At 39.2% G+C, this 25,939-nt stretch overlaps 1 protein-coding gene across 1 annotated transcript in view; it reads left to right on the forward strand.

Moving 5' to 3' along the window:
- LOC117078741 (ceruloplasmin-like) overlaps positions 1–25,939 on the forward strand; it is a 47,820-nt gene that overhangs the window by 19,987 nt on the left and 1,894 nt on the right. Inside the window, exons 10-18 of the mRNA XM_033202157.1 lie at positions 1,738–1,888; positions 2,952–3,164; positions 5,806–6,013; positions 6,809–6,948; positions 8,496–8,624; positions 10,216–10,322; positions 11,516–11,717; positions 14,461–14,600; positions 23,634–23,795. Of these exons, the coding sequence (XP_033058048.1) occupies positions 1,738–1,888; positions 2,952–3,164; positions 5,806–6,013; positions 6,809–6,948; positions 8,496–8,624; positions 10,216–10,322; positions 11,516–11,717; positions 14,461–14,600; positions 23,634–23,795 (1,452 nt within the window). The remainder of the gene's footprint in view (positions 1–1,737; positions 1,889–2,951; positions 3,165–5,805; positions 6,014–6,808; positions 6,949–8,495; positions 8,625–10,215; positions 10,323–11,515; positions 11,718–14,460; positions 14,601–23,633; positions 23,796–25,939) is intronic.

Consider the following 25,939-nt stretch of genomic DNA (forward strand, 5'->3'; position numbering starts at 1 on the left):
TGGCCAGGTAACCCTTGGTGACAGGTGCCTGAGACAGAACTGCAGAGGAATGACAATGTCTCAGGGCCAGAGGAATCCGCAGCTTCAACTTCTGTGTACTGATGTCTCCCAAGTCTATTCTTTCCTCAACTAAATACCTGGTTCTGCCCAATAAACATGCACCCTGGCATGTCCCACAGACATCTCATCCTTTTGAGCAGACGTGTACCACCCCTCCCTTTCCTAAATCAGCCTCTTTTCTTCCTGTGTTCTATCCCTTAGTTAATAATATCACTAAACCTTGGACTTTCATCAACAACTCCTTCTGTCTCAGGTACACATTTATCACTAAGTCTCCAATACCTCTGCATTATTTTAGGCACTATCATCTCTTTCTGAATTCCTTTCATTCTTTTTTTTTTTGTTTTTTTTTTTTTTTTTTTTTTTTGAGGCGGAGTCTCGCTCTGTCGCCGGGACTGGAGTGCAGTGGCCTTTCATTCTTAACTTCTGTCTCCACTCTAACCTTGCTTTAGTACAGCTAGTCCACATCCCTCCCTAAGGAATCTGGTTATAGCACTCCCTGAAACAAAAATCTCCCCACAGTTTGTTGACTCAGAAGCCAACACATCAGATCCTGACAATTCCTTCAGATTTATGTCCTCTCCCACCCCTACACTGCAGAATTCGCTTCTTCTAAATGGCAAAGTAGAAGTCTGCATTATGGTGGAATTCGCTCCTTAGGCCCTGAGTAAGGAAGGTTATTTGACATCTCTGATTTTCCCCTCTTCTCTCCATCTGGAATGGCCTTTCCTCACTGTTTTATCTGCCAAAAGTGGGAGACATTTTTGAAACTCAGACTGAGAGTACCTTCCTTTGGACAATGTTCCCTGACTAAAGTTAATTGAAGCTCCTGCAGGTTACCATAGTCCCTTAGGTGTGTTTCTCTTAGAATATTTATCCATGCAATTGTTTTCATTGGCCTGTTTCTTCCACTAGGCTGTTTCTAGTGGAAGTATACACAAGATTTTCTAGAAAGTTTCTAGAAAGTATACACAAGATTTTATTAATTTTTTAATAATAGCCACAGCTCCTCTTGGGCATATAATAGGTGCTCAATAAATGTTAATTAAATGAGTTTCCCTTTTTTCTCACTCAGAAGTGAACTAATATCTAGTTCTTTTCTACATTTATATAAAAAGTATAGGTAACAAAGCTTTATAAATCCATACATATATAACAATGTATATCTTATTCAAAATTATAAATATATATTTATATTTATCTATATAATGAGTCATATTTATGGTGTCATCATTCTTATAACACATATAATTTTTACATTTAATCTAGTAATATGTTTATATTAAATTTGTTCAAAAGCCCTAAAAATTCAGACTTTCTAGAATTGAAAACTATTTATTCAACTTACTTTCCATAGAGTACATTGTGTTAAAAGCCACTATAAATATCTTATGGTTTAGTTTATGAAGTTTAGATATAGGAATCTCTGGAGTAAACACTTTATATTAAAAAAGTCATAGAGATTTCTCCCAACTTCTTAGTTCTGTGATAATTCATTCACTGGGACTTGTGCCTTTCTGTGGACTATCCAAAATCAGGAAGTCCATTGATCAAATTTTTCACAAGTACACAATCTCCTTGTATGGGAAACACTGTATGTAGATCAACCATTTGGCTAGATTTGAATGTGGACTGTCTATACTTCATGTCTATTCCTTTTTCTATTCTCTTCCACAGAAAGGAGTAGACAAAGAGTTTTACCTACTTGCCACAATATTTGATGAAAATGAAAGTGATCTCTTGGAGGAAAATATCAGAACATTTATCACAGAGCCTGAAAACATAGATAAAGAGGATCCAGACTTCCAAGCCTCAAATAAGATGTACTGTAAGAAACAATTTAACTTACAAGATAAATGCATTAAACACTGAATTTTATTTTGCCTAAAGAACTATGGATTAAAACCGACTTAGGTTTTCCCCACAACGGTCGGCTAATACACTTATGTTTCCTTTAAATATCATTTCCCAGTCAGGTGCGGTGGCTGACACCTGTAATCCCAGCACTTTGAGAGGCCGAGGTGGGTGGATCACCTGAGGTCAGGAGTTTGATACAAGCCTGGCCAACATGGTGAAACCCCGTCTCTACTAAAAATACAAAAATTAGCCGGGAGAGGTGGCGCATGCCTGTAATCCCAGCTACTTGGGAGGCTGAGGCAGGACAATCACTTGAACCCAGGAAGCAGAGGTTGCAGTGAGCTGAGATCGTGCCATTGCCCTCCAGCCTGGGTAACAAGAGCAAAACTCCATCTCAAAAAATAAATAAATATACACATAATAAGTAAATATCATTTCCTAAGAAGAATATTGTCTACTAGGGTGATTATTTTGAATTTAACTTAGCAAATATTTACCAACACCTTTTTGGTGCAATATATTTTATCTATAGCTATATGTTAAAAGTCACATACTTCTCTATTGCCAAATTCGAAGAGTGGGTGGAGTAGGGTGTTTGCTGAGCTGGTTGGGTGGGTTGGTAGGTGGCTGGTTGGTTGGTTGCTGGTTTTTGAAGACTGTACAGTGCAGTGGGAAAAGGATTGATCCAGAATCTGGAGACATGGACTTTGGTCTTAACATTTTCGTTTATTAGCCATATGACATTGGACAAGTAACTACTTCTCTGGCCTTGGTTTCCTCAACTCTAAAAGGAAGGGCTTGACTGGAATGACGCAGTGAGAGTATCATGGAATTCTGTCATTCTCTAATTCTATAATGTCAGTTTTAGCCCCCATGAAGTGATTAAATAACAATAGAAGAGAGGAAAGTTGAAAAAATTGCTTTGCTTTTTTTACATAAATGAGCTGCTTCATGATTAATGTTTTGTTGGGTTTCAAAAGATATCAAGTACCAGTACATTAAATACTCTTTCCTTTGTTACAAATGCCTTGCAGCCATAAATGGATACATGTATGGAAATCTGCCTGGATTGGATATGTGCTTAGGAGACAACGTTTTGTGGCACGTTTTTAGTGTAGGATCAGTGGAAGATTTACACGGGATATATTTTTCAGGAAATACCTTCACTTCTTTAGGAGCAAGAAAGGACACAATACCTGTGTTTCCTCATACTTCTCAGACGCTTTTGATGACACCTGATTCTATAGGTGAGCAGTGGGTCTTTTCATTCAGCCTGAAACATTAAAATATGCAGAAGCACTATCTTTATATGCACTGAATATTCTGTACAGGAAAAAAACATTGAACTGATACAAACAATGCTTGAGAAACCTTTGCCCTGCTCCATTTCATTTATAAGAGCCTTAGTGTCACATTTTCCTGTACACATAAATCCCCTCAGTTTTTTCAGGTCCTCTTCCTAGTCCTTTAGGCTTTAAACCATCCCAATGCTCTTCAAACATAATGCAGATGTTTTAAACCCTTTAAACTCATTTTCATTCTGTTATCTTCTACATTTCTTACTCTTCGGTCCATTTGTTTCCCAGACCTTCCTCCTGCTTCGACCTTACCCTGCTGCCTTGTGCCTTCCTCTTTCTATACTCCTTATTTGCTTTGCTCTCTAGATCAATGTTTTAGCTTCAGTGAGGTTGATCCTTGCTGGCAACATTTTTTTTTTAAGAAGGCACCCCGTATCAAAGAACTGTGTGGGGATCAAAGGAAACCAGCCTTCTTTCTGAACCTCATTTTCTCATTTGTAAAACAGGAATTGTAAAAACTTGTAATTTGCAAAAAGGAATAGACAGTGATCAATGAGATAGGTAAAGTATAGTAAAGTGCCTGGCATATGTTAGACTTTCAATAAATGTGAGTTCCTTCTTTAATCCAGTAGATCAGCCCTTGTCCTTTATACTTGTCCCCCCAAAATCCATCTATCTTGGTCAAAAATAACTGATACCAACCAAAACCTGGCTATATGATAAACTACTGTGTAAATACCATGAATTGGTATCTTGACTCTTTGTGATGCCAGATATTCATTTGACTACATTTTCTTCATTTCAACATTTAAAATTTTACTTTTCAAACAAGCAAAATTTGTGATTCAGAGTAATTGGAGGGGAAAAGAAAGAGATCTTTGGCCGGGCGCGGTGGCTCACGCCTGTAATCCCAGCACTTTGGGAGGCTGAGACAGGTGGATCATGAGGTCAGGAGATCGAGACCATCCTGCCTAACACGGTGAAACCTCATCTCTACTAAAAATACAAAAAACTTAGCTGGGTGTAGTGGCGGGCACCTGTAGTCCCAGTTAGTTGGGAGGCTGAGGCAGGAGAATGGTGTGACCCAGGAGGTGGAGCTTACAGTGAGAGATCGCACCACTGCACTCCACCCTGGTCAACAGAGCAAGACTCAGTCTCAAAAAAAAAAAAAAAAAAAGAGAGAGAGATCTTTCTCTGGTGCTTTTTTCCCTCCTCTTTGTTAGAGATGCACCTCCATGCTCATTCAGGGACAAGTTATTTCTTTTTCCTGCCCCAGTCCTTCCTCTCCTCTCCCCTGCAGGTGTTTTTCTGGATTTAAAAACTACCTTGTCTTATTCTCTTTTCCAAGGCATATCAACTGTAGCAAACAAGTGGAGACATGTACACTATATGTCAAACATGGTGCTAGAGCTTGTACAGGGATTATTTCGTTTTAAACAAATTCTTTTTCTCAAACCCTCTGAGTCTGAAGGTTTTGCTTCCTTGTACATCTTCTTAAACCTTACTCTCCACAAAAGTCACAGCAACAACAGAAATATGTAGAGTTGAAAAGAACATTCATCAAGAAGAAGTGTCAGCACGTGGTGGGCCTAAAATTACCAAGGTAAAAGAAAGAAAACTGGAATTCAGGTGGAATGTTCTGGTCGGAATCAGGCTAGAGTTTTTTTGTTATGGTGGTTTGTTTTCGTTTTTGTCATTGTTTTGGATTTTTAATGTATTTTTAATGTATTCAACTTTTTTCACTCCCTCCTCTGCTACCTACCACTCTGATCAAAGCCATCATCTCTCATCGATTATTTTTGATAGCCTCTCAACAGATTCCGTTTCTTCCACCATTGTACACGCCAGTCTATTCTCAGCACAGCTGCTAGAGTGTCCTTATACCCTTCATTAACTTAAAATCCCACAGTGGCTCTCCATTTCACTCAGTGAAAGCTATCATGTATTCAGTGGCCCACAAGGGCTCCACGACCTGGCCCTCCGCTCACTAGTACTTTCACCCTTGCTCCCTCCCTCCAGACACACTGGCCTCTTGGGTGGTCTTCATACACACCAGTCTCCTGGCCTGGGGCCTTTGCTACCTGTTTCTTCTGCCTAGAGAGAACACACTTTTATACTTTTCCTTCAGACCCACCTCATCTCTTATAAACTTTTGCCCAGATATCACCCTCTCATCAAGGCCTACCCTGCTTACCCATGATATTGCTCACTGCTGTCTTGAGCCCTTCCCAACATCCAGAATTCTCAGTCCTCCTTACGCTGTTTTCCTTTTTTTCTTTAATCATAGCTCTTACCACCTTCCAGCATACATACAAGTTGCTTAACATGTTTCTTGTCTGTCTCCACAACACCTTGCAATATGAACTCTGAGAGCAAGAATTTTTAACTATTTTGTTCTCTGATGTTTCCTGAATGCCTAGAAATACATCTGACACAAAGAAGGTGATCAATAAATATTTGTTGAACTAATGAAAGAATGAATGAATGATTTTACTATACTTCTTTTGAGGGTTGCAGCTTATGAATAATTTTACGGAGGAAAGAAATCTGAAGGCAAAGCTTTAACCATTCCTTTCTTATTCATCTGTAGGAACTTTTGATTTGGTTTGCATAACAATAAAACACAATCTAGGAGGTATGAAACATAAATATCATGTGAGGCAATGTGGGAAGCCAAACCATGATCAAACACAATACCAGGAGGAGAAAATTATTTACATTGCAGCCGAGGAAATGGAATGGGATTATTCTCCTAGCAGAAAGTGGGAGAATGAACTCCACCACTTACAAAGAGAGAAGTATGGTGATAGCTCCAGTCTCTAAATGGGAAGGGTTCTAAGGGTTCTTTCTGAGTCTTCCTCTCTTTCCTTTCAGTCTGTCTGTGTGTGTCTGTGTCTGTGTGTGTGTTGTATTTATTTGTGTTTGGTATGGTGGGTGGGTGTGGTATATTTACTTGTGTTTGTTATGGTGTTTGTGTGCATAACAGGTATATGGGTATGATATTTGTGTGTTTAGGATATTCTCAATTATAAATCACTTCAAAATTTGTGTGTGTGTGTATGTGTGCGTGTGACATATTCAATTGCAAAGGGCTTCAGATCTTTCTAAATGTCTATATAACTTACTTATGGGTTTTATTTCTTCCTGCCTGTCTTTTCACTTCTTGCATCCTTCCTGGACGTATGTTACTGTCTGATCTCACCACAGGAACAGTAACATAACTTCAGCTACTTTCAGTATTTACAATCTGTCAGGTTTTTCTTTTGTCTTCATTTTCTTCTACCTCTGTTCTTCTGAGAACTTCAAATTAAAGACACCCGTTTTTCTCTTTTTGTACAATTTGATTTCTTTTTCTGGTTTTTCTCTTACTATTTATAAAAACTAAATTTTATCCAGAAAATATGCTTTAAAATGTAGAGTGAATAACTGTCTTGCTAGAATTAATATATTTTTTAAAAAGATGACTTACAGTTCTAGGTAAAACCGCTTCCAGATATAAGAAGTTCTTCCATATGAGTTCTTTGTCTAAATTAATGGCTAAATTAACTAACTTTGTGGGGTTTTTTTTTGTTTTTGCTTTTATTTTCTTAAAGCCAAACGAGCATGTTTGTGGATAAAAGTGGAACACTTCTTGGGTCCAAATACAAGAAAGTCTTATATCGTCAATATGATGATGACACGTTCACAAATCAAACAAAAAGGAATGAAGATGAAAAACATCTCGATATACTAGGTATTGATATACCATAAGATTGGTTTTTGAGTTTTTCTTGTCTTCAGCCATTAGAAATTGTTGTACGCATGGAGGCCGTTGTCAACCTCTACTTTGAAAGAGGAAAGTTCCTGTAATTCTAATTTGTTTGCTGATAGGCATTTTCACTGGGGAAAAAAATGATTCAAGTGTTGTTTCCTAAAAAATAAGGAGAATGTGGAAAAGTAATGTGCTCAGTGTCAGATTACCTGGATTCTTGCTCTCAGAATTAAAAAATTCTAGAAAGGAGTTTAGAAGTAGCATTTAGGGATCATTTCAATAAAATTAAAACAAAGTCCAGGGGACCCTAGTATAGTGAGGAAAGGAACTTCTTTATGTAAATTTAAGTGTTTTCTGTCTGAGTGAGGAAATTACAACTCTTTCTTCCACCCTTGATAGATCAACTAGGAAACCTCTGAGTCACCCCAGGTGCCCACATGCGACATTTCCACACGACCAACTCCTGTTTCAGTCTTAATATCTATGTGTATGTTAGAGGTTATTTTATGATGTGGGACTCTGAGGAGATGGATTTACATGCTGATGAAGAGGAACTTTTGCTCCTCTTGGCTCTCTGTGAGCCTCTAGAGCTTGTCGCTTTGTGAGCCCTGGAGGGAAGCCTCTTTGGAGGGAAGCCTATGCTATCCTGTTGCTGCTGCTTTTGAGTGGGCTCCTATCTTTAGTAACCACAGGATGTTTGTTTTCTCTAGGATTCTGGCTAAATGCATGAAGATAAATAATGCAATCTGACCCTCAAGGTTCTATTATTATGTATGCAAAAAGGAAAACACTTATTAAAAAGAAAAAACATGCGTATTGTTTGGGGAGGTGAAATGGTCACAGGGAGCAAAGAGGCCCTGTCTTTAGCTAGCATTTAGCCTCCAGCAGGCATCTTCAGGGCTCTAATTTTAGTAACTGTAGCACAGGTTTGCAGAGTTCTTGCTGCTTATCTCATCTCAAAACCACCTGTGTTTCAGAAGTTTTCAGAGCCACTGATTTAATCTGCTTCCAAATAGAAAGAAGATTTAAAATTAATTTTATACCTGTAGTTCTTGGCTTAGGATGAAAGGGAGAGAGAGTAAGATGAAGGTTTTTAGTCTGTAAGAGAGAAAATCACTTTGGGTCAATAAACAGGCCTTGCAGTGCCTTGCAATCCTCCAGTAGAATAAGGAGCAAGAGAATAAAAGCCTTGAAATTTGAGATTGGTCAAGAAAGAAAAGAAAGGGTTTCATCTTTAAATTGTATGTTTTCCTAGGCATAAACCGATGTTCATTAAAATAAGTTTTCTGGCAAAAACAAAACAAAACAAAACAAAAACTCATAAAATCTAAATGACTTAAAAATTTCAGGCAAGAATCATGTCTCATAAATCAGCAGTGATCTACTTGTTAAATGTTTTTATTTCATTTGGCTACATGTTAAGTAAAAGGATAAGAATAAGTCACTGTGTAAATACTTAAGAAGACAGATGACTCATAATTTAAAATAAATAACAATTATCCAGACATATTCCTTTTTATATTCTCTAGGTCCATTAATATTGCTCAACCCTGGTCAAAAAATTCAAATTATCTTTAAAAATAAAGCCTCAAGACCGTATTCTATTCATGCTCATGGAGTGAAAACAAATAATTCCACTGTTGTTCCAACTCAGCCAGGTAATTACTCTGGGAGAAAAAAAAATCCCCAAAGCTTTTATGCAGGACTACGAGGCTAATGTTCTTTTAAATATATGGGTGCAGTTCCAGATGAGAGAGACCAGTGGACTAGTAAGATGGGCCTGAAGAAACATTTGGCGGGGAAGTTCCTTCTGCAAGTCAAGTTTACTTCCAGATTGGGGCACCATGAGCAAAACTGTGAAGTGAAGGTTTGGTCTTCAGGGACCACCTCCCCAGTGTATCAATTTATCCTCTAGATCCACCCTCCCTTCCACCTCTTTACCTGTCCAGCTGCCAGGTAGTCTTATACTATATTTAATCTCTCCAACTAAGGTGCTAAAGTAGGAGTTGAGTACAAGATGCAACATGTGAGAAAGTAGGGGAGGATTGAGCCAATAAGAGGAAATGATGGACCCCATATATTAACATTTCCATGAAATGGAATCACTGCTACACAGCATGCCATTCAACATAAATAACTCAGAAGAACATTAATATTTTTTAATAAAAAATGCCCATTAAGCAGACTCTGATATGAGGATTTGTGTGTAGATAGTGCTCTTGGAATCAGCTAATATGGAAAGTGAGAAATGAGTAGGATTGGACAAGGAGTGAGGTTGAACAGAGATGCAGCCTCAACAGAAGTCACAGCCAACCTCGCTCTGAAGATAGGGTGACCCTCAGCTGTCCTAAGCTGGAGTGAGAGAGCTGGGCTGTTATGTCCCTGCAGCAGTCATTAGATGCAATCTTGAGCGAGGTGGCTTTCTTCAGCCAAGTCTCTCTCTAAAGCGGGCTACACCTGCTGGAGTGAAATGTTCTTCATTCTTGATTGCGGATCTAGGGGTGGCATCAGAATGTCCACTATAGTTGCTCACCAAAACAAGTAGTTTTGGAAATTAAGAGTATCAATGAAAGCCAAATTCAGAAAGAAAAGATTTGTAAAGCAGAGGGACTGATGATAGACTTTGATGGTGGGCGAAATATTTCTTTTTGTTTTTAAAAACAGTCTTATGGTCTGTTGAGTCTTGTATTAAGGGAGTTTGCAAGTCAGCCCTCTGTTCTGATTAGTTAGGAAAGGATCTACTACATGCATTCCACAAACACTTCTGACTACTCTACCTGCTATATGCCAGGCATTGTGTGGTGTACTGGAAGGCAAGGGTTAGTGCTAAGTAGATTGTTACAGATTTGGGAGCTGGGGGTAGGGTTGGTTAATGTCACAGGACTATAACTCCCATGGAGCTTTGGAAGTGGGAGACACAGGATTATGGTAGGGAGGGAGCAAAAGAATTTTACTGCAAGAATATAGAATTAAGATCCAACGGGACTAATATGCACAGCCTTGAGGGCAGGGAGGAGGTACATGTGATCCACACATTGGAAGGTTCAGAACTGGGATTCAAGGCTTTGTCACATTGAGTAATTGCCACATTGACTAAGATCAGAAAGCAAGAAGTGAAACCAGAAGTGAAAGCTAGGACTATGCTGCCTACTATTTTTATAGCTTTAGTGTTTGCTCATCGTCTGGTTCTCCATAAAGAAGTCTGATTTTAAAAGCTCTATTTAAATACACTTCATTTGTCTATTTCAGGAGAGATTCAAATATATAATTGGCAGATACCTGATAGAACTGGTCCTACCTCACTGGACTTTGAATGCATACCTTGGTTTTACTATTCAACTGTATCTGTGGCTAAGGTAAAGTTTAAATCAAATAAGAGTTCTTATCCTATCTCCTCCTAGAAATTATAATGGAAGAAAGAAGGTGTTTATCATTGTTCTTAAAAATCTTAGTTCTGTGTAAACTTTCCATTAAGTAACTTAACTACTGTTCAGCTTTTATTCCTACATGGGTTTGCATTTTTCAAAAGCAAAATAAATTATTACATTATGATTACTTAAGTTTATAATTCTTTGCATAATCTCACTGTGAACTGAAAAATATAACTAATTATACAATAATAGACTATACTTTGTTCCACTGAATAGTATTTGAATTACAGAAAACAACATACTGTAAAGAATTTTAAAATTCAGTTGGATGTGGTGGCTGATGTCTATACAAAAAGTTTTAAAATTAGCCAGGCGCAGTGGCATGTGCTGTAGTCCTATCAATGGGAGGCTGAGATAGGAGGATCGCTTGAGTCCAGGAGTTCAAGATTATGCTGAGCTATGGTCACACTATTGCCTAGGTAACACAGCAAGACTCGGTCTCTAAACAATAATAATAATAGTAACAATAGTAATAATAAATGAAGAATGGTATAATTCTATGATTAATAAGAAATGAATATATACATATTGTGTGTGTGTGTGTGTAGGGGGTGTATGTGTGTGTTTATATTTAAAACCCTCAACTATAGGGTTCAAGTTTGTTTGCACTAAAAAAAAAACAGTGCAAGTGTTCTGTTTGAACTCTTATCTTGGCCCACTCTGCCTGAAACAAGAATCTACACAGAGATTTAATTCAAAAACAAAATGAAGACTCTCAACTAAAAGTTGCTGCAGGGGCAAAAGCACAAAGGTGAAAGGACTAACTCCTTTAGACTTCCTGCCAACCAACTTCAATGCCAGGAATTCTAATTAAAACCAAAATTCTTTTTTTATTAAAATGTCAAAAATAGAGCTAAATCCACTGAAAAATGTATCTAAAATCCCTTTCAGAGGTCTGTTGTTCTCTTTAGACTTCAACTCTAATGAATGAGGTTACAATTTTTCTTCAATCAAGCATTGAGCACGTCAAACATTTTGTTCCTAAATCTCAGAATCCTGATAATTAAAAACCCAGGATCTGACCTCATTAAAAACTAAAACTTGAATCTACTTCTTTTATTTTGTGAGGGAAAATGTTAGTTGGGGCCACAGTGAATGATCTTGCTTTGCCTCCTCAGGACCTTTACAGTGGACTGGTAGGCCCTCTGATTGTATGCCGCAAAGACATCAACCCCAACATAGTTCACCGTGTTCTTCACTTCATGGTTTTCGATGAGAATGAATCCTGGTACTTTGAAGACAATATCAACACCTATGCTTCAGAGCCAAACAAAGTGGACAAGGAAGATGATACTTTTCAACTCAGCAACCGCATGCATGGTAACATTCACTCACTGACTCACCAATGGTAACACACAGGTTGCTCTGCACAAATGAAACAGATGAAAGGGCCTCACTCAGCACAGTTTATAGAATTCAACTACATAGGTCTGGTATAGATCATGTAGACCAGGGATCGGCAAATTTTTTCTGCAAGGGCCAGATAGTAAAGAAGTTAGGCTTGCAGGCCACATGGTCTCTGTCATAAGCCATACTCTACTCTGCCACTGTAGAACGAAAGTAGTCATAGACAATGGGAAAGCAAATGAAAGTGACTGAGAGCCAAAAACTTCATTTATGGATGCTGAAATTTTTATCTCATATACCATGTCAAGAAATAATATTATTTACCTTTTTTCTCAACAATTTAGAAATTTTAAAACCAATCTTAGCTCATGGGCTGCAGTAACAGAGGCAGTGTGTTGGGCCTTGCCCATATGCCACAGACTACTGACTTAGCCAGCACAGCAAATGCTCATGCTTTCTAGAGCTATGCAGACAATGTAAAACCAGGAACATCAGCTGTCATTTCAGGAAGGCCTTACTATCATAATTTTCTAAGTATTTTGCGTGGATGAACACAGGGAGAGGTGGGGCTTGGAGCAAACCGAAGTGAACATGGCCCCACCCACCCTTCCATCACATTACCTTCACAGGCAGAAGTTTTGAAAACTTCATGCTCATCAGCCAAAGTTATTTTATAGGTTGACTGTGACTAGATGCATCTAGGTACACCTAGATGACCTCCCCCCATCTAGAATCACAGTAACAAGACAATTATTCCAATAGAAAGCACATAAACAATCTCACTTACTTTCTTAGCCAGGGAAACTTCTGGTCTTCAGCTGCTCAGCTGAGGGGGCTCAGAGATATGACTGGGTAAAAGATCCTTAACTAAGGCAAATTCAAATATAGTAATTTCCCACTTCTAAGGTTTCTTTTTTCTTTTTTAGAAATATATGTAAATTTAAAGTTAATTCAAGGGTGACATCCATTTTACCAATAGTCTTTTTAATAAGTGTCATAGAGGGCACAAAACACCTTGCAAGGCCCTAAAGAGATACAAAGGCCCATAATATGGGTCATCTGCCCTCATGTTGTTTACAGTCTAAGGGACGCCAGACTTGCGACAATCCAAGGAGTATGACGCGGGGTGGGATGCTGTCATGGGAATTTAAACACAGTGCAGTGCTTTAAATCCTTATTTGGAAGATTTGGAAAGGCTTCATGATAGGGAAGAGACATTCAAGTTGATTTTTTAAGGTTGCATAGGAGTCTGTCCACTTAGAAAAGGAGGGAAATGACATTCTGGGTAGATGGAAGAATGTGATCTAAGTCACATAGCACTTGGGAAGAAAGAGCCAACAGAATTGTGGAAGACCTCAAACACCTTGTTAAGAATTTAGACTTAATCTAAACCAGAGTTTCTTAACTTCCTGACCTTTTAGGTTAAATAACTCTTTGTTGTATGGAGTTATCCAGTGCATTGTAGATGTTTATCAGCATCTATATCCTCCACCTACTAGATGCCAGTAGCATCTCCCCACAAGTTATGACAACCAAAAATATTTCTAGGCATTGCCAAATGTCTCCTGCGGAACAAAATCACTTCCTGTAGAGAACCACTGTACTAAAGCACCAAGTATACTGAGCTAGGGATTGGTGGGGATAGATTTTAGGAATAACTCTGGCACTCGTCTGGGCACTTGTACTCCAAGTACATGGCCCAAGGACCAGCAGCATGAGCATCATTTGGGAGCTTGCTAGAAATACAGAATTTCAGGCTTCACAGACCTAAGTCAGAATCTGAATTTTAACAAAATCCCCAGGCCATATTCACACTAAAGTGTGAAGAGTACTAGTCTAGAGCAGTGTCTTCTAGTTTCTTCTATTACATCCCTCCATCAGCTGAAACCATTAGAGTTTAGCCTCCATAGATATATTAGTTATAGATTATATACTTGCACCACTGTACCAATGCATTTTATAGATTTTAAAGATGCACACAAAATAGCAATGTAAAAGAGGATATGTGTGTGTGTATGTGTGTGTATGTATGAGTGTGTGTGTGTATGTGTGTGTGTGTGTATGTGTGTATATATAATCTTCATATTTTATTTATATTACCCTTTGGAGACCACACCTATAGAGGATAAGAGGGGGCCCAGACCTCACAAATGGCCATTCCAGACATACAAGTGGCAGATCACAGAGGTTTGACTTAGGACAGTTAAATAAGAATGCATGCTCTTAATATTTTTCTTTGTCTTTTATGGAGACAGGGTCTCGCTATGTTGCCCAGGCTGTTCTTGAACTCCTGAACTCAAGTGATCCTCTTGCCTCAGCCTCCCAAAGTGCTAAGATTAAAAGCATGAGCCACCATGCTTGGCCATTCCTGATATTCTAAGTCTCTTGTGATAATTTTAAATACACAATTCACCAATATAAGTATGCTTAGCTGTGAAATAGTCAAATTCAACCCGATTGTGTTAACACAAAGTCAGTGCCTCATTTCCTTGGGCAAAATAAACTCCTTAGAATTAGACACATCCATGAATGGATGTCTTGGTCACATTTAACAGCTTCCTCAGGCTGGGTTTAAGATCCCCATTGCTTCTGAAAACATCCATGATATTTTCTATAAGGATGATTATGCTTTCTTAAGTGGTTATTTTTTTAAAGCCCACATTATTTTAAATCCTTGTTGAATATAATAAACTGTGCCTTTCCCTGCCACTCACAGCAATTAATGGAAGACTGTTTGGAAATAACCAAGGTCTAACATTTCACGTTGGGGATGTAGTGAATTGGTATCTGATTGGCATGGGAAATGAAGCTGATGTGCACACAGTTCACTTTCATGGCCATAGCTATGAATACAAGGTAAGAGCCTTTGACGGGTCCGTATACTGTGAGGCCTTGTAAACCAGTTATGGGGTAGTATGGATAACAGGGCTGGAAAGAAAATGACCAAGTCAGAAATTTGATCCATATCATCTATATCAGGTACAAGAAAATAATTATAATTTAGCTCTTTATATCCCATGGACACTTGATAAATGCTGACCAAAGAATGAAATGACGACCAAAGAAAGAGATTCTCACTCTAATCTATTGTTAGTTAATAGATAAATAAGACTTTTATAGTCATTTCTAGTTTTTCACTTTCTATCCCAACTTAAAAAATTTTTTTTATGCCCTCAGTAACATAAAGAAAAATACTCTGAATGCTCATATGCATTTTGCCACATTAGCTTTCTCTTCTATGTTTTTTTCTGAATGCAATTCAAAGTACGTTGCAAACCTTATGACTCTTTACCCCTAAATACTGAATCATCCCTAAGAATAAGGACAGTCTCCACCCCAACTACAATAAAATGATCACACCCCCAAATTAACATTAATTCAATAATATAGTCTAATGCACAATCCATTCAAATATCCCAAGTTGTCCTAAAAATGTTCCGTATAGCTGTTTTTTGTTTGTTTGTTTTTAAAATCTAGGACCTGATCAAGATGCATACATAGCATTTGGTTGCCATTGCCATACCGTTCCTAAAATCTGAAGAGATCCCCTTGCCTTTTAAGAAAATTCCTCCCTCATAACATTTCATTTTTGAAGGGTCCAGGCCAGTTGTTTTGTAGAATGTTCCATATTCTGCATTGGCCTGATAGTTTCCTCATGATTGGATCCATGTTTAACAAATTTGCCAAGAACACCACAAAGGTGATGTTGTATGCTCCCCATGCATCGCATCAAGAGGTACATGATGGCAATAGGTCCTCATATTGCTGAGGCTAAGTTTAAGAACTTGATTAAGGTGATTCTGAGAATATAGGAATAAAAACCATATCAAAGTGATTTTCCTGTTCTCTCTCACTCAAAATCAGTTACACAGAAGACTTCTTTGATCTCTGGTCACAAATAAGTGTGTGGAGATTTCTCTCCCTCTGCAACCAATCAATCAGTTCTGCATTGGACACCAGCTAGGTGTCCTCCAATTCAATTTTGACACTATCTACCTGGATACAGCGTCAGATCCCACAGGTTGAGAGCTCAGTTCTACAAGGCTGCCCCCACTTCCAATGCCAATCATAAGCTCCAGGTTGTTTTCATATGCTTCTGTGCAGCAGGCTATAAATTGGGATTCCTATGACCCATCCTTGAATTCAATTAATTCCCTAGAATGACTTACAGAATGAAGGGAAATACTCGCTTGCATTTACTGGTTTATCAAAAAGGATATTAGAAAGTGTATTAATGAATACCAGGTGAAGAGATGCTAGGGTAGGGTATGGGAGGAGCACATGGAACGTCTATCCCCTCTCCAGGCAAGCAACCCTCCAGGAACCACATGTTTGGCTATCTGGAGCCTCTCTGTCCATTTGGGTTTTTATGGAGGCTTCATTACATAGGCATGATTGATTAGATGATTGCCCATTGGTGATTAACTTAACCTTCAGCCTCTCTTCCCTCCTCAGAGGTTAGGGGATGCGGCTGAAAGTCCCAATCCTCTAATCCTGTCCTGGTCTTTCTGGTGACCAATCCTCACTGTAAACCAAAAATAAAATTCTAAGCCCTCCAAACAATTGAAAAATTGAATGAAATTCTAAGTATCCTCTAGACCAAGTGCATTCCTAAGTTAACCTGAAGAACTAATTCAGGCCATGATGGGAAGTGAGGGTTGGATATGCCTCATTATACTCTCCACCCTTTGGAATTCATTCTTAGCTGACCAGCATTAACATTAAAATGAAGACCTTAAGACTGAAAGAACAGACTCTTTGTAGTAATAAGATACCAACATGACAGTTAGCAGGCCCTAAATTAGGAAATCAAAGTATTTTACCCCAAAATATATTTCTTTGACATTTTTTGAAACATCCCTGCAAATCTAACTGTTATGGGGAAAATCTGCATTCTGCAGAGAATCCTCTTCCCTTTCCAGGTCTTTTCCTGATCCAGGAGAGAATGAACTTACAAGAGTCTGGTACTTTTTTTTTTTTTTTTTTTTTTTGAGATGAAGTCTCGCTCTGTCACCCAGGCTGGAGTGCAGTGGCATGATCTCGGCTCACTGCAAGCTCTGCCTCTCAGGTTCATGCCATTCTCCTGCCTCAGCCTCCTGAACAGCTGGGACTACAGGTGCCTGCCACTACGCCTGTCTAATTTTTTTGTATTTTTAGTAGAGACGGGGTTTCACTGTGTTAGCCAGGATGGTCTCGATCTCCTGATCTCATGATCTGCCCACCTTGGCCTCCCAAAGTGCTGGGATTACAGGCATGAGCCACCATGCCCGACTGGTTTGGAATGAATTTCTTAAAATGGATCTCTAATTTGATCATGCTGTGGTCTGAGTGACTCTTGTGGTTTTAATTATTTTTGCATTTGCTAAGGAGTGTTTTACTTCTGATTATGTGATCAATTTTAGAGTTAAGTACCATGTGGTGATGAGAAGAATGTATATTCTTTTGTTTTTGTGTGGAGAGTTCTGTAGATATCTGTCAGGTCTGCTTGATCCAGAGCTGAGTTCAGGTTCTGAATATCTTTGTTAAGTTTCTGTCTTGATGGTCTGTCTAATATTGTTAGGAGGGGGTGTTAAAGTCTTCCACTATTATTGTGTGGAAGTCTAAGTCTTTTTGTAGGTCTCTGAGAACTTGCATGATGAATCTGGGTGCTCTGTATTGGGCACATATATATTTAGGATAGTTAGTGCTTCTTGTTGAATTGAACCTTTTACCATTATGTAATCCCCTTCTTTGTCTTGTTTTATTTTTGTTGGTTTAAAGTCTGTTTTGTCAGAAACTAGGATTGCTTTTTTCTGTTTTCCATTTGCTTGCTAAATTTTCCTCCATCATTTTATCTCAAGCCTATGGGTGTCACTGCATGTGAGATGGGTCTCTTGAAGACAGCATACAGATGGGTCTTGGTTTTTTATCCAGCTTGCTAGTCTGTGTCTCTTAACTGGGCCATTCAGCCCATTTACATTTAAGATTAGTGTGTGAATTTGATCCTGTCATCATAATGCTAGCTGGTTATTTTGCAGACTTGTTTATGTGGCTGCTTCATAAACCACTATATGGTTGCTTCATAGTGTCACTGGTCTCTGTACTTCACTGTGGTTTTATAGTGGCTGGTAATGGTTTTGTCTTTCCATATTTAATGCTTCCTTCTGGAGCTCTTGCAAAGCAGGGTGGTGGTGACAAGTTCCTTCTGTATTTGCTTGTCTGAAAAGAATCTTATTTTTCCTTCACTTATGAAGAAGCTTAGTTTGGCCAGATATGAAATTCTGGGTTGGAAATTCTTTTCTTTAAGAATGTTGAATATTGGCCCCCTATCTCTTCTGGCTTATAGGGTTTCCACTGAGAAGTCCACTGTTAGTCTGATGGGCTTCCCTTTGTAGGTGTCCTGGCCTTTCTCTCTGGCTGCCCTTAACATTTTTTCTTTCATTTCAATCTTGGAGAATTTGATGATTTTGTGTGTTGGGTTGATCTTCTCATGGAGTATCTTACTGGGGTTCTCTGTATTTCCAGAATTTGAAACTTGGCCTGTCTTACTAGGTTGGGGAAGTTCTGTATGATAGCCTGAAGAATGTTTTCCAATTTGGTTCCATTCTCCCCATCTCTTTCAGGTACTCCAATCAGTCATAGGTTCAGTCTTTTTATATAATCCCATATTTCTCAAAAGTTTTATTCATTCTTTTTTATTCTTTTTTCTCTCTTCTTGTCTGCCTGTCTTATTTCAGAAAGATACTCTTCAAGCTCTGAGATTCTTTCCTCCATTTGGTCTATTGTACTATTGTTACTTGTGATTGCATTGTGAAGTTCTCGTGTTGTTTTTCAGCTCCATCAGGTCAGTTATGTTCCTCTCTAAACTGGCTATTCTGTTTATCAGCTCCAGTATTATTTTATCATGATTCTTAGTTTCTTTGCATTGGGTTACAAGATGGACCTTTAGCTCAGTGAAGTTTGTTATTACCCACCTTCTGAAGCCTACTTTTGTCAATTCGGCCAACTGAGCCTCAGTCCAGTTCTGTGCCCTTTTTGGAGAGGTGTTGTGGTCATTTGGAGTAGAAGAGGCACTCTGGCTTTTTGAGTGTTTAGCATCTTCACGTTGATTTTTTCTCATCTTTGTGGGCTTATTTACCTTTGATCTTTGAGGTTGCTGACCGTCGAATGAGGCTTTTAAGGGGTCTCGTGTTGTTGTTGTTTTCTCTTTGTTCTCTTTGTTTATTTTTAACAGGCCACTTTTCCATAGGGCTGCTGTGGTTTGCTGGGAGTCTGCTCCAGACCCTAGTTGTCTTGGTTTTTCCTGTACCTGGAGGTATCAACAGTGAAGACTGCAAAACAGCAAAGATGGCAGCCTGATACTTCCTCTGGAAGCTCCATCCCAGAGGGATACTAACCTGTTGCTGGCCCGAATGCTCTTGTAGGAGGTGTCTGGAGACCCCTGTTGGGAGGTCTTGCCCAGTCATGAGGAACAGGTTCAGGGACTTGCTTAAAGCAGCAGTCTGGCTGCTTTTTGGTAGGGCAGGAGTGCTGCATTGCTGGGGACCCTTCCTGGACTCTTCAGAGCCAGCAGGGTGGAATGGCTGAGTCAACTGAACTGCAGAGATGGCAGCTGCCCATTTCCCTGGGAGTTCTGTCTCAGGGAGAGGTCAGAGTTCTGTCTGTATAACCCTGGCTGAAACCAGTTGCTGAAACCCCTGCAGGGAGGCCTCGCCCAGTAGGAGGAATGGATCAGGGTTCCACTTAAAGAAGCAGTTTGGCCATGCATGATCTGGCACAGTGACTGTGCTATGTTGTAGGAGACCCCTCCTCATCCGGATTGCCTGGGCTTTCCAGAGTTGGCAGGCTGAAACAGCTGAGTTGACTGAACCACAGAGATGGTGGTTGTCCTTCCCCCTAGGAATTCTGTGCTGTCCCAGGCAATTTCCAACCTGTTGCCATTGGCTGCCTGGAATTCCAAGCCAGTGGGTCTTAACTTGTGAGGTGCCATGGAATTGGGGCTTGCAGAACAATGCTGCTTGGCTCCTTGGATTCAGCCCCCTTTCTAGGGGAATGTATGGATGGATCTCCTGACTTGCCAGGATTCCTGGGGCCGGAGTATATAAAACTTCTGGGTCTCTGTGTGTGACTCCATGGCTGCTCTGCTGAGTCCATACAGTTTTGTGTATGGGGCCAAGGCCCTGGTGGCATGGGCTCATGAGGGGATCTCCTAATCCTCAGGTTGCAAAGATCCATGGGAGAAGCATGGTTTCCTGGGTGGTGTCACACAACCACTTACCACTTTCTTTAGCTGGGGTTGGGAGTTCCTTTGGCTCCATGCCACTCCCACATGGCATGGAGCCAAAGGGCTATCACCACACCCTGCTTTTCTTCATTCTCCATGGATCCGAGTGGTTTGCCTAGTCAGTCCCAGTGCAAGAACCTGAATATTTCAGTTGAAGTTGCTGAATTCACTTGCTTCTTTCATTCCTCTCCACGAGTGCTGCAGACCACAGCTGCTTCTAATCGGCCATCTTGGCCCCTCCCCCATACTTCTTTACAATTGTTATCATGGCCACTTTTGACTCATCATTTCTTTATGATAAGTATTTTAAATTTTATCCTTCCTCTTTCAGTTTCCAAGTTCGTATCATTCATTAATGTTTACTTAAAGAGCTTTTTATTTCTTCATCCTAATTCCTTATATAAACATTAATGTATAATTTAGGATCAATTATATTCTCTGTGTTTCACACCTTAGACATTTAATCCAACCACTAGGCATTAGTACAGTTCACATTTTCCACACAGATAAAAGTTTCAGGTAAAGCTTTCCTGAATTCCCTATGTATCATGTTAATAGCTTCTTTAATGCAGTGTCTATTGTACAAATAAATTAGATAAGCAAGCACCTCTTGGTTTGCACCAAGCCTTATTGGTGTGCTGCTTTATTTCCCACCATTTAATGAACAAATTTATTCCTCTCAAATTTATTTTTGGCATAAAAACTCTTTATTATGGAGAATTTTATATAATAAACAGAATAATGTAACAAACCCCTATTACCCAAATCTAATCACCATGAACTCACTACACTTTCATCTACACTCCCCAGTTTTTTAAAAGCAAAAGCCTACATATTAGGATTACTCATTTCATAAGTGTTTATATTAAAGACTTTTAAAATTGGGCCAAAAGAGGGCCGGGTGTGGTGGCTCACGCCTGTAATCCCAGCACTTTGGGAGGCCAAGGTGGGCAGATCACAAGGTCAGGATATTGAGACCATCCTGGCTAACACAGTGAAACCCCATCTCTACTAAAAATACTAAAAAAATTAGTCGGGCATGGTGGCAGGTGCCTGTAGTACCAGCTACTTGGGAGGCTGAGGCAGGAGAATCACTTGAACCCAGGAGGTGGAGGTTGCAGTGAGCCAAGATCATGCTGCTGCACTCTAGCCTGGGCAATAGAGTGAGATGCTGTCAAAAAAAAAAAAAAAAAAAAAAATTGGGCCAAAAGAGATATTTAAAATCTGGTCATCATGTTTTACAGATTATCTGATTTTGTCAAATATAATAGTTCAGTCCAGCAAATGCCTCTAACATGCCTAGAACCATGCTAAGTGTTGCATGGAGCTGAAAGGAAATCAGAATTGCTTTTCAGGGACAATTGCAGGGAAATTATATGAAGCATTAACAAAATAAGGAACTTTCCTACAAGCAGGAAGTGATAGAAGTTGGATGTAAACCCTGGCTCTCACTCTAGAGTCTGAACTCTTTAGTGCTTCACAAAACTACCTCCCTTAAGTATAATCCTATTTATACCACAGAGCCTAGTATCACTGGCTCTCAACTTTAACCACTCACTCTAAACCCATTGCAGGATATATCTAGCCTCCCACCTTGAGGCAGAATGCTATCACACCAACATCTATGCAGACACTGGGCTCTAGTCCCTGAAACTCCCAGGGCAGTGAAGCAGCCCTTTGTGGTTACTAACCGAGTTCTGGGACAAGCCAGCCAGTCACAGCTTGTTCCCTAAAGCTACAGTCTTCTTGGGTGCCAGGGCTCTAGGTATATTTTCCCCATTTACTGGTGCTTTGGACATTGTCAATTTGTAGTTAAATTTTTTTTTTCATACTGTTCTCTACATTTTTCTGATATCCAAAAAGTGTATCCTAAGTCATCTGTATTATTTTCACTTTAGTTGCAAAATTAATGTTCCTAAGTAACCATGGCTTGAGCTCCAACTCTGCATCCAGTAAGTCCAGTAAGAAACAGTTCAGTCTTCCTCCTGTCTGCCTTCTGATATCTGCAGGGAGTCTTGAGAGCTTAAATGTCTTCTATTCACCCCAACTCTAACTTCCTGCTTCTGCTCATCTCCCTTGCCTCTCAACTCCTTGGCTGGTATTTTTTCATATCTGTGTGCAATTCCAAACATGGAGCACATCCCATTTCCTTTGGTACTCTTAAGCAACCACAAAATCAAGGTCATCGTGAGTCACAGACTTTTAGTGAAAGAGTGGGGATAAATGAAGTTTTTTTTCGTGCTACATAATGAAAGCACTTACCATTTGACATTAGATGCCCCACCCCCAATTACCCTTTCACCAGCATCACTGTGAGCCTCTAGCTCATTTGCCTTTCACGCTCACCCTCAGGACTTGTTTTTATCACATTTTTCCTCTCTAGACTCTCTGGCATCCCTTCTCTCCTCAAATTATTCAGAATTCTTGAGCTGCAATTCCCCAACCCACCCCTACCACCATCCTCCAGATACTTCCCATTTTATTTTGTAGAGCAATTCACCTTCCTTTTAGTCTCTTCCAATCCATCTGGACTAGGGCCTAGGACTTCATCTCTAAAACTCTAAGCAGCCTACAGAGATAGTTTCCTAAACATTGGGTTCTCTGCTTAGGAGAGAAATTAGCTAAAAAGTGCCCTCATCCCTCAGCCCTCAGCCCTCAGCTCCAATCTCCAGAAGGCAGACTTGGTTGCAGATGCCAAGGGAGCTCCTCTTCCCTTCTCCTCCCTTTCCCCTTCTCTTTCCTGTAACAATGAGTTTTTCTGATTAGCTGCATCTCAAGAAATGACAATCCGTCACATCAACATGTTATGTCACACCTACATAACATCTTGAGTTAGAAATATGTCAGTTAGAACCTTTGGGATTTGAGACTAGAAGTTCTCTGAAATCTAGAGTGCTCAGTGGTGTGAGACATTGGCAAGTTTCTAACACCAGTACTAGTTACAGGTACCCTTGTAGAGTGAAACATTTTCTTTGCGTTCTACCTAACACTGGAATGTTCTGGGACTTACTTCTCCAAAGCCTCAAGTGTACTCAGAGAAGAGAACAAAATAGCTTTAATAGCTTAACCCTTCCCTTCCCTTCCCTTCCCTTCCTTTCCTTTGCTTTCCCTTTTCTCTTCCTTTCTCTCCCCTCCCCTCCCTTCTCTTGGCTTCCACTCCCTTCTCTTGCCCTCCACTCCCTTCCCTTCCCCTTCCCTTTCTTTTTCCTTTTCAGATGGCATCTTGCTCTGTCACCCAGGCTGGAATACTGGAGTGCAGTGGCATGATCATAGTTTACTGCAGCCTTGAACTGGGCTCAAGCAATCCTTCCACCTCAGCTTCCCAGGTAGCTGGGACTATGGGCACGCACCACCGCCTGGCTAATTTTTTAAATATATATTTTTTTAGAGATGAGGAGCTTGCTATGTTGCTCAGGCTGGTCTTGAACTCCTGAGCTCAAATCATCCTCCCCTGCCACCCCAGCTTCCCAAGTGATGGATTACAGACATAAGCCACCATGCCCAGCCCAGCACCTAATGCTTTCTAATTATCACCTAATTAGGTATATCAGAATTTGGGAATTATAGCAAGTGGTAAAGTGACATCTTTTAGAAGCCACATAATGGTGTTTAATCTCCTTGTGAAGGATTGGGGAGTGTATCGATCTGACGTTTATGACCTTCCTCCTGGGGTCTATCGAACTGTAAAAATGTATCCAAGAGATGCTGGAACCTGGTTATTTCATTGCCATGTTTTTGAGCACATTGGTGGTGGAATGGAAAGCACTTACACTGTACTTGAAAAAAAGGTAAGATCCATTGGCTAAATTAATTAGAAGTGATATTTAAACAAATGCAGTATTTCTATAAGGATATTATAAATGCATTGTACAGTCACATAATGTGATGTGCCACTCATTCATTCAAAGATTACTATTTGGAGATGACCAAGATACTCTAGTTTTATTTTCTTTGTAAAACTCAGATAACTTTTCATGATCTGATAAAAGATACTCTAGAGTTAAATGTAATTTCCAGATTCACATAAGATATACATATAAGGTATAAACAGACAATTCATAGAAGATCAAAAACAAATATCTTTTGAACCTATAAAAATATCCAAACTTGCCAATAATCAAATCACTTCAAAATCACAGTTAAGCAACAATAAAATACCTTTTTGAGTATATTTTGGCAAATATTTATCTATTTTTAATGATAGCATCAATAACAGTGCAGTGAGATAGGGTGCATTGCATATACTTTGGTGGATGAGTAAATTGGTTCTGCAGATCTTGCAGGAACCTAAATCATGATCCCCATATTTTGACTCAGTATTTCCACCTGGCATTTTATCTCAGAAAATTATCAACAATGAAGAAAAATATGTATCACCACATTATTTTATGCTAATGGAAAACTGAAAACAAGCAAATGATATACATAATGTGTGTAAAAATTGCAACATATCATCTAAAATATCCAACTTTAAAAATTATGTCTTAAAAATTTTAATCAGGCCGGGCGCAGTGGCTCAAGCCTGTAATCCCAGCACTTTGGGAGGCCGAGACGGGCGGATCATGAGGTCAGGAGATCGAGACCATCCTGGCTAACACGGTGAAACCCCGTCTCTACTAAAAATACAAAAAAAACTAGCTGGGCGAGGTGGCAGGCGCCTGTAGTCCCAGCTACTCGGGAGGCTGAGGCAGGAGAATGGCGTAAACCCGGGAGGCGGAGCTTGCAGTGAGCTGAGATCCAGCCACTGCACTCCAGTCCGGGCGACAGAGCGAGACTCCGCCTCAAAAAAAAAAAATTTTAATCAGTAAATGCTTATAATACCATATTGGGTGGCAAAAAAAGCAATCTACAAAAGAGTATCTGAAATATATATATGAAGACTGAATAGAAATTTAGTGAGATATTACTGATGACTCTCTCTAGGTAGTGAAATTATTAGTGAGATTTATTAAGAAAATAAGATATGTATTAAGAAATAACATATCTCACTAATAATCTGTTTCTTCCAAGGTTTCTGTAAAGTTTAAGTTACTTTCAAAATTAGGAAAACTATTGAACATAGATATCATACACTATTTAAAATATACCATGCAGCTCTCAAGTTATGTGAATATTTTCTCTGTGGGGCTCTTTGCAGGGCTGATGGAGCAGAGCCTCTGAAACAGAGAAAGGAGAGTCTGCATGAACAGTTTCTCAGAATCTTCTCTCAATATCAGGACTACGTTTGTCAACAAAACCAAAAACTGATTAGCCACCAATATAATTTTTATCTACAACATCCTATTAATGTCAATAATATCATTATTGATACAATTCTAATAATCATTACCCTTATTCCTATCAGTGTTCATGCACATTCTTAGTAAAAGAGACTTTGGTGTGCTGTCCATGAAATAAATCCCCCACTGCTAACACTCTTTCTTTGGGAAAGTAGATTTTGCATTTCAAAGAATATGAAGTCAAGTTTGATTGGATTTATAGGTCATCTGTTCCCACAGAAGTGTGATATTGATGTTGCTATTAACTTAGTAAGTAAACTTTTTGTGGCAAAAGTGATAGTAATCAAAAAAAAAAAAAGTGATGGTAATCATTTTAAGGATGTTCCTAAGACTAATATATATTTTGTATTTATTCCTTAAATGTATGTAATCATTTTGGTTTAGTATTTTAACTTAGAACTGCATGCTATTATATAATATTATCTATTTTTGAAACTTCCTTTTCTACAGCATAAATATTTGATATGATATGAATATTGACAAGCTTACAAACCAAGGTAAAACTGCCAAAGTAGGAAAACTCCAGGGACAAAGGAGTCTGGGAGGAACCAGCTAAAGACTTTCATGACAATGTGCCAGGAAAAGTAGTTTGAAATAAAAGTTTTCTTAGTAAGTTTTGTGTGAGAGCTGCTTCTTGTTTTCATAAATTGACC

The sequence above is a fragment of the Trachypithecus francoisi genome, unplaced genomic scaffold (assembly GCF_009764315.1).
Source record: "Trachypithecus francoisi isolate TF-2019V2 unplaced genomic scaffold, Tfra_2.0 Lachesis_group0, whole genome shotgun sequence".
Taxonomy (NCBI): domain Eukaryota; kingdom Metazoa; phylum Chordata; class Mammalia; order Primates; family Cercopithecidae; genus Trachypithecus; species Trachypithecus francoisi.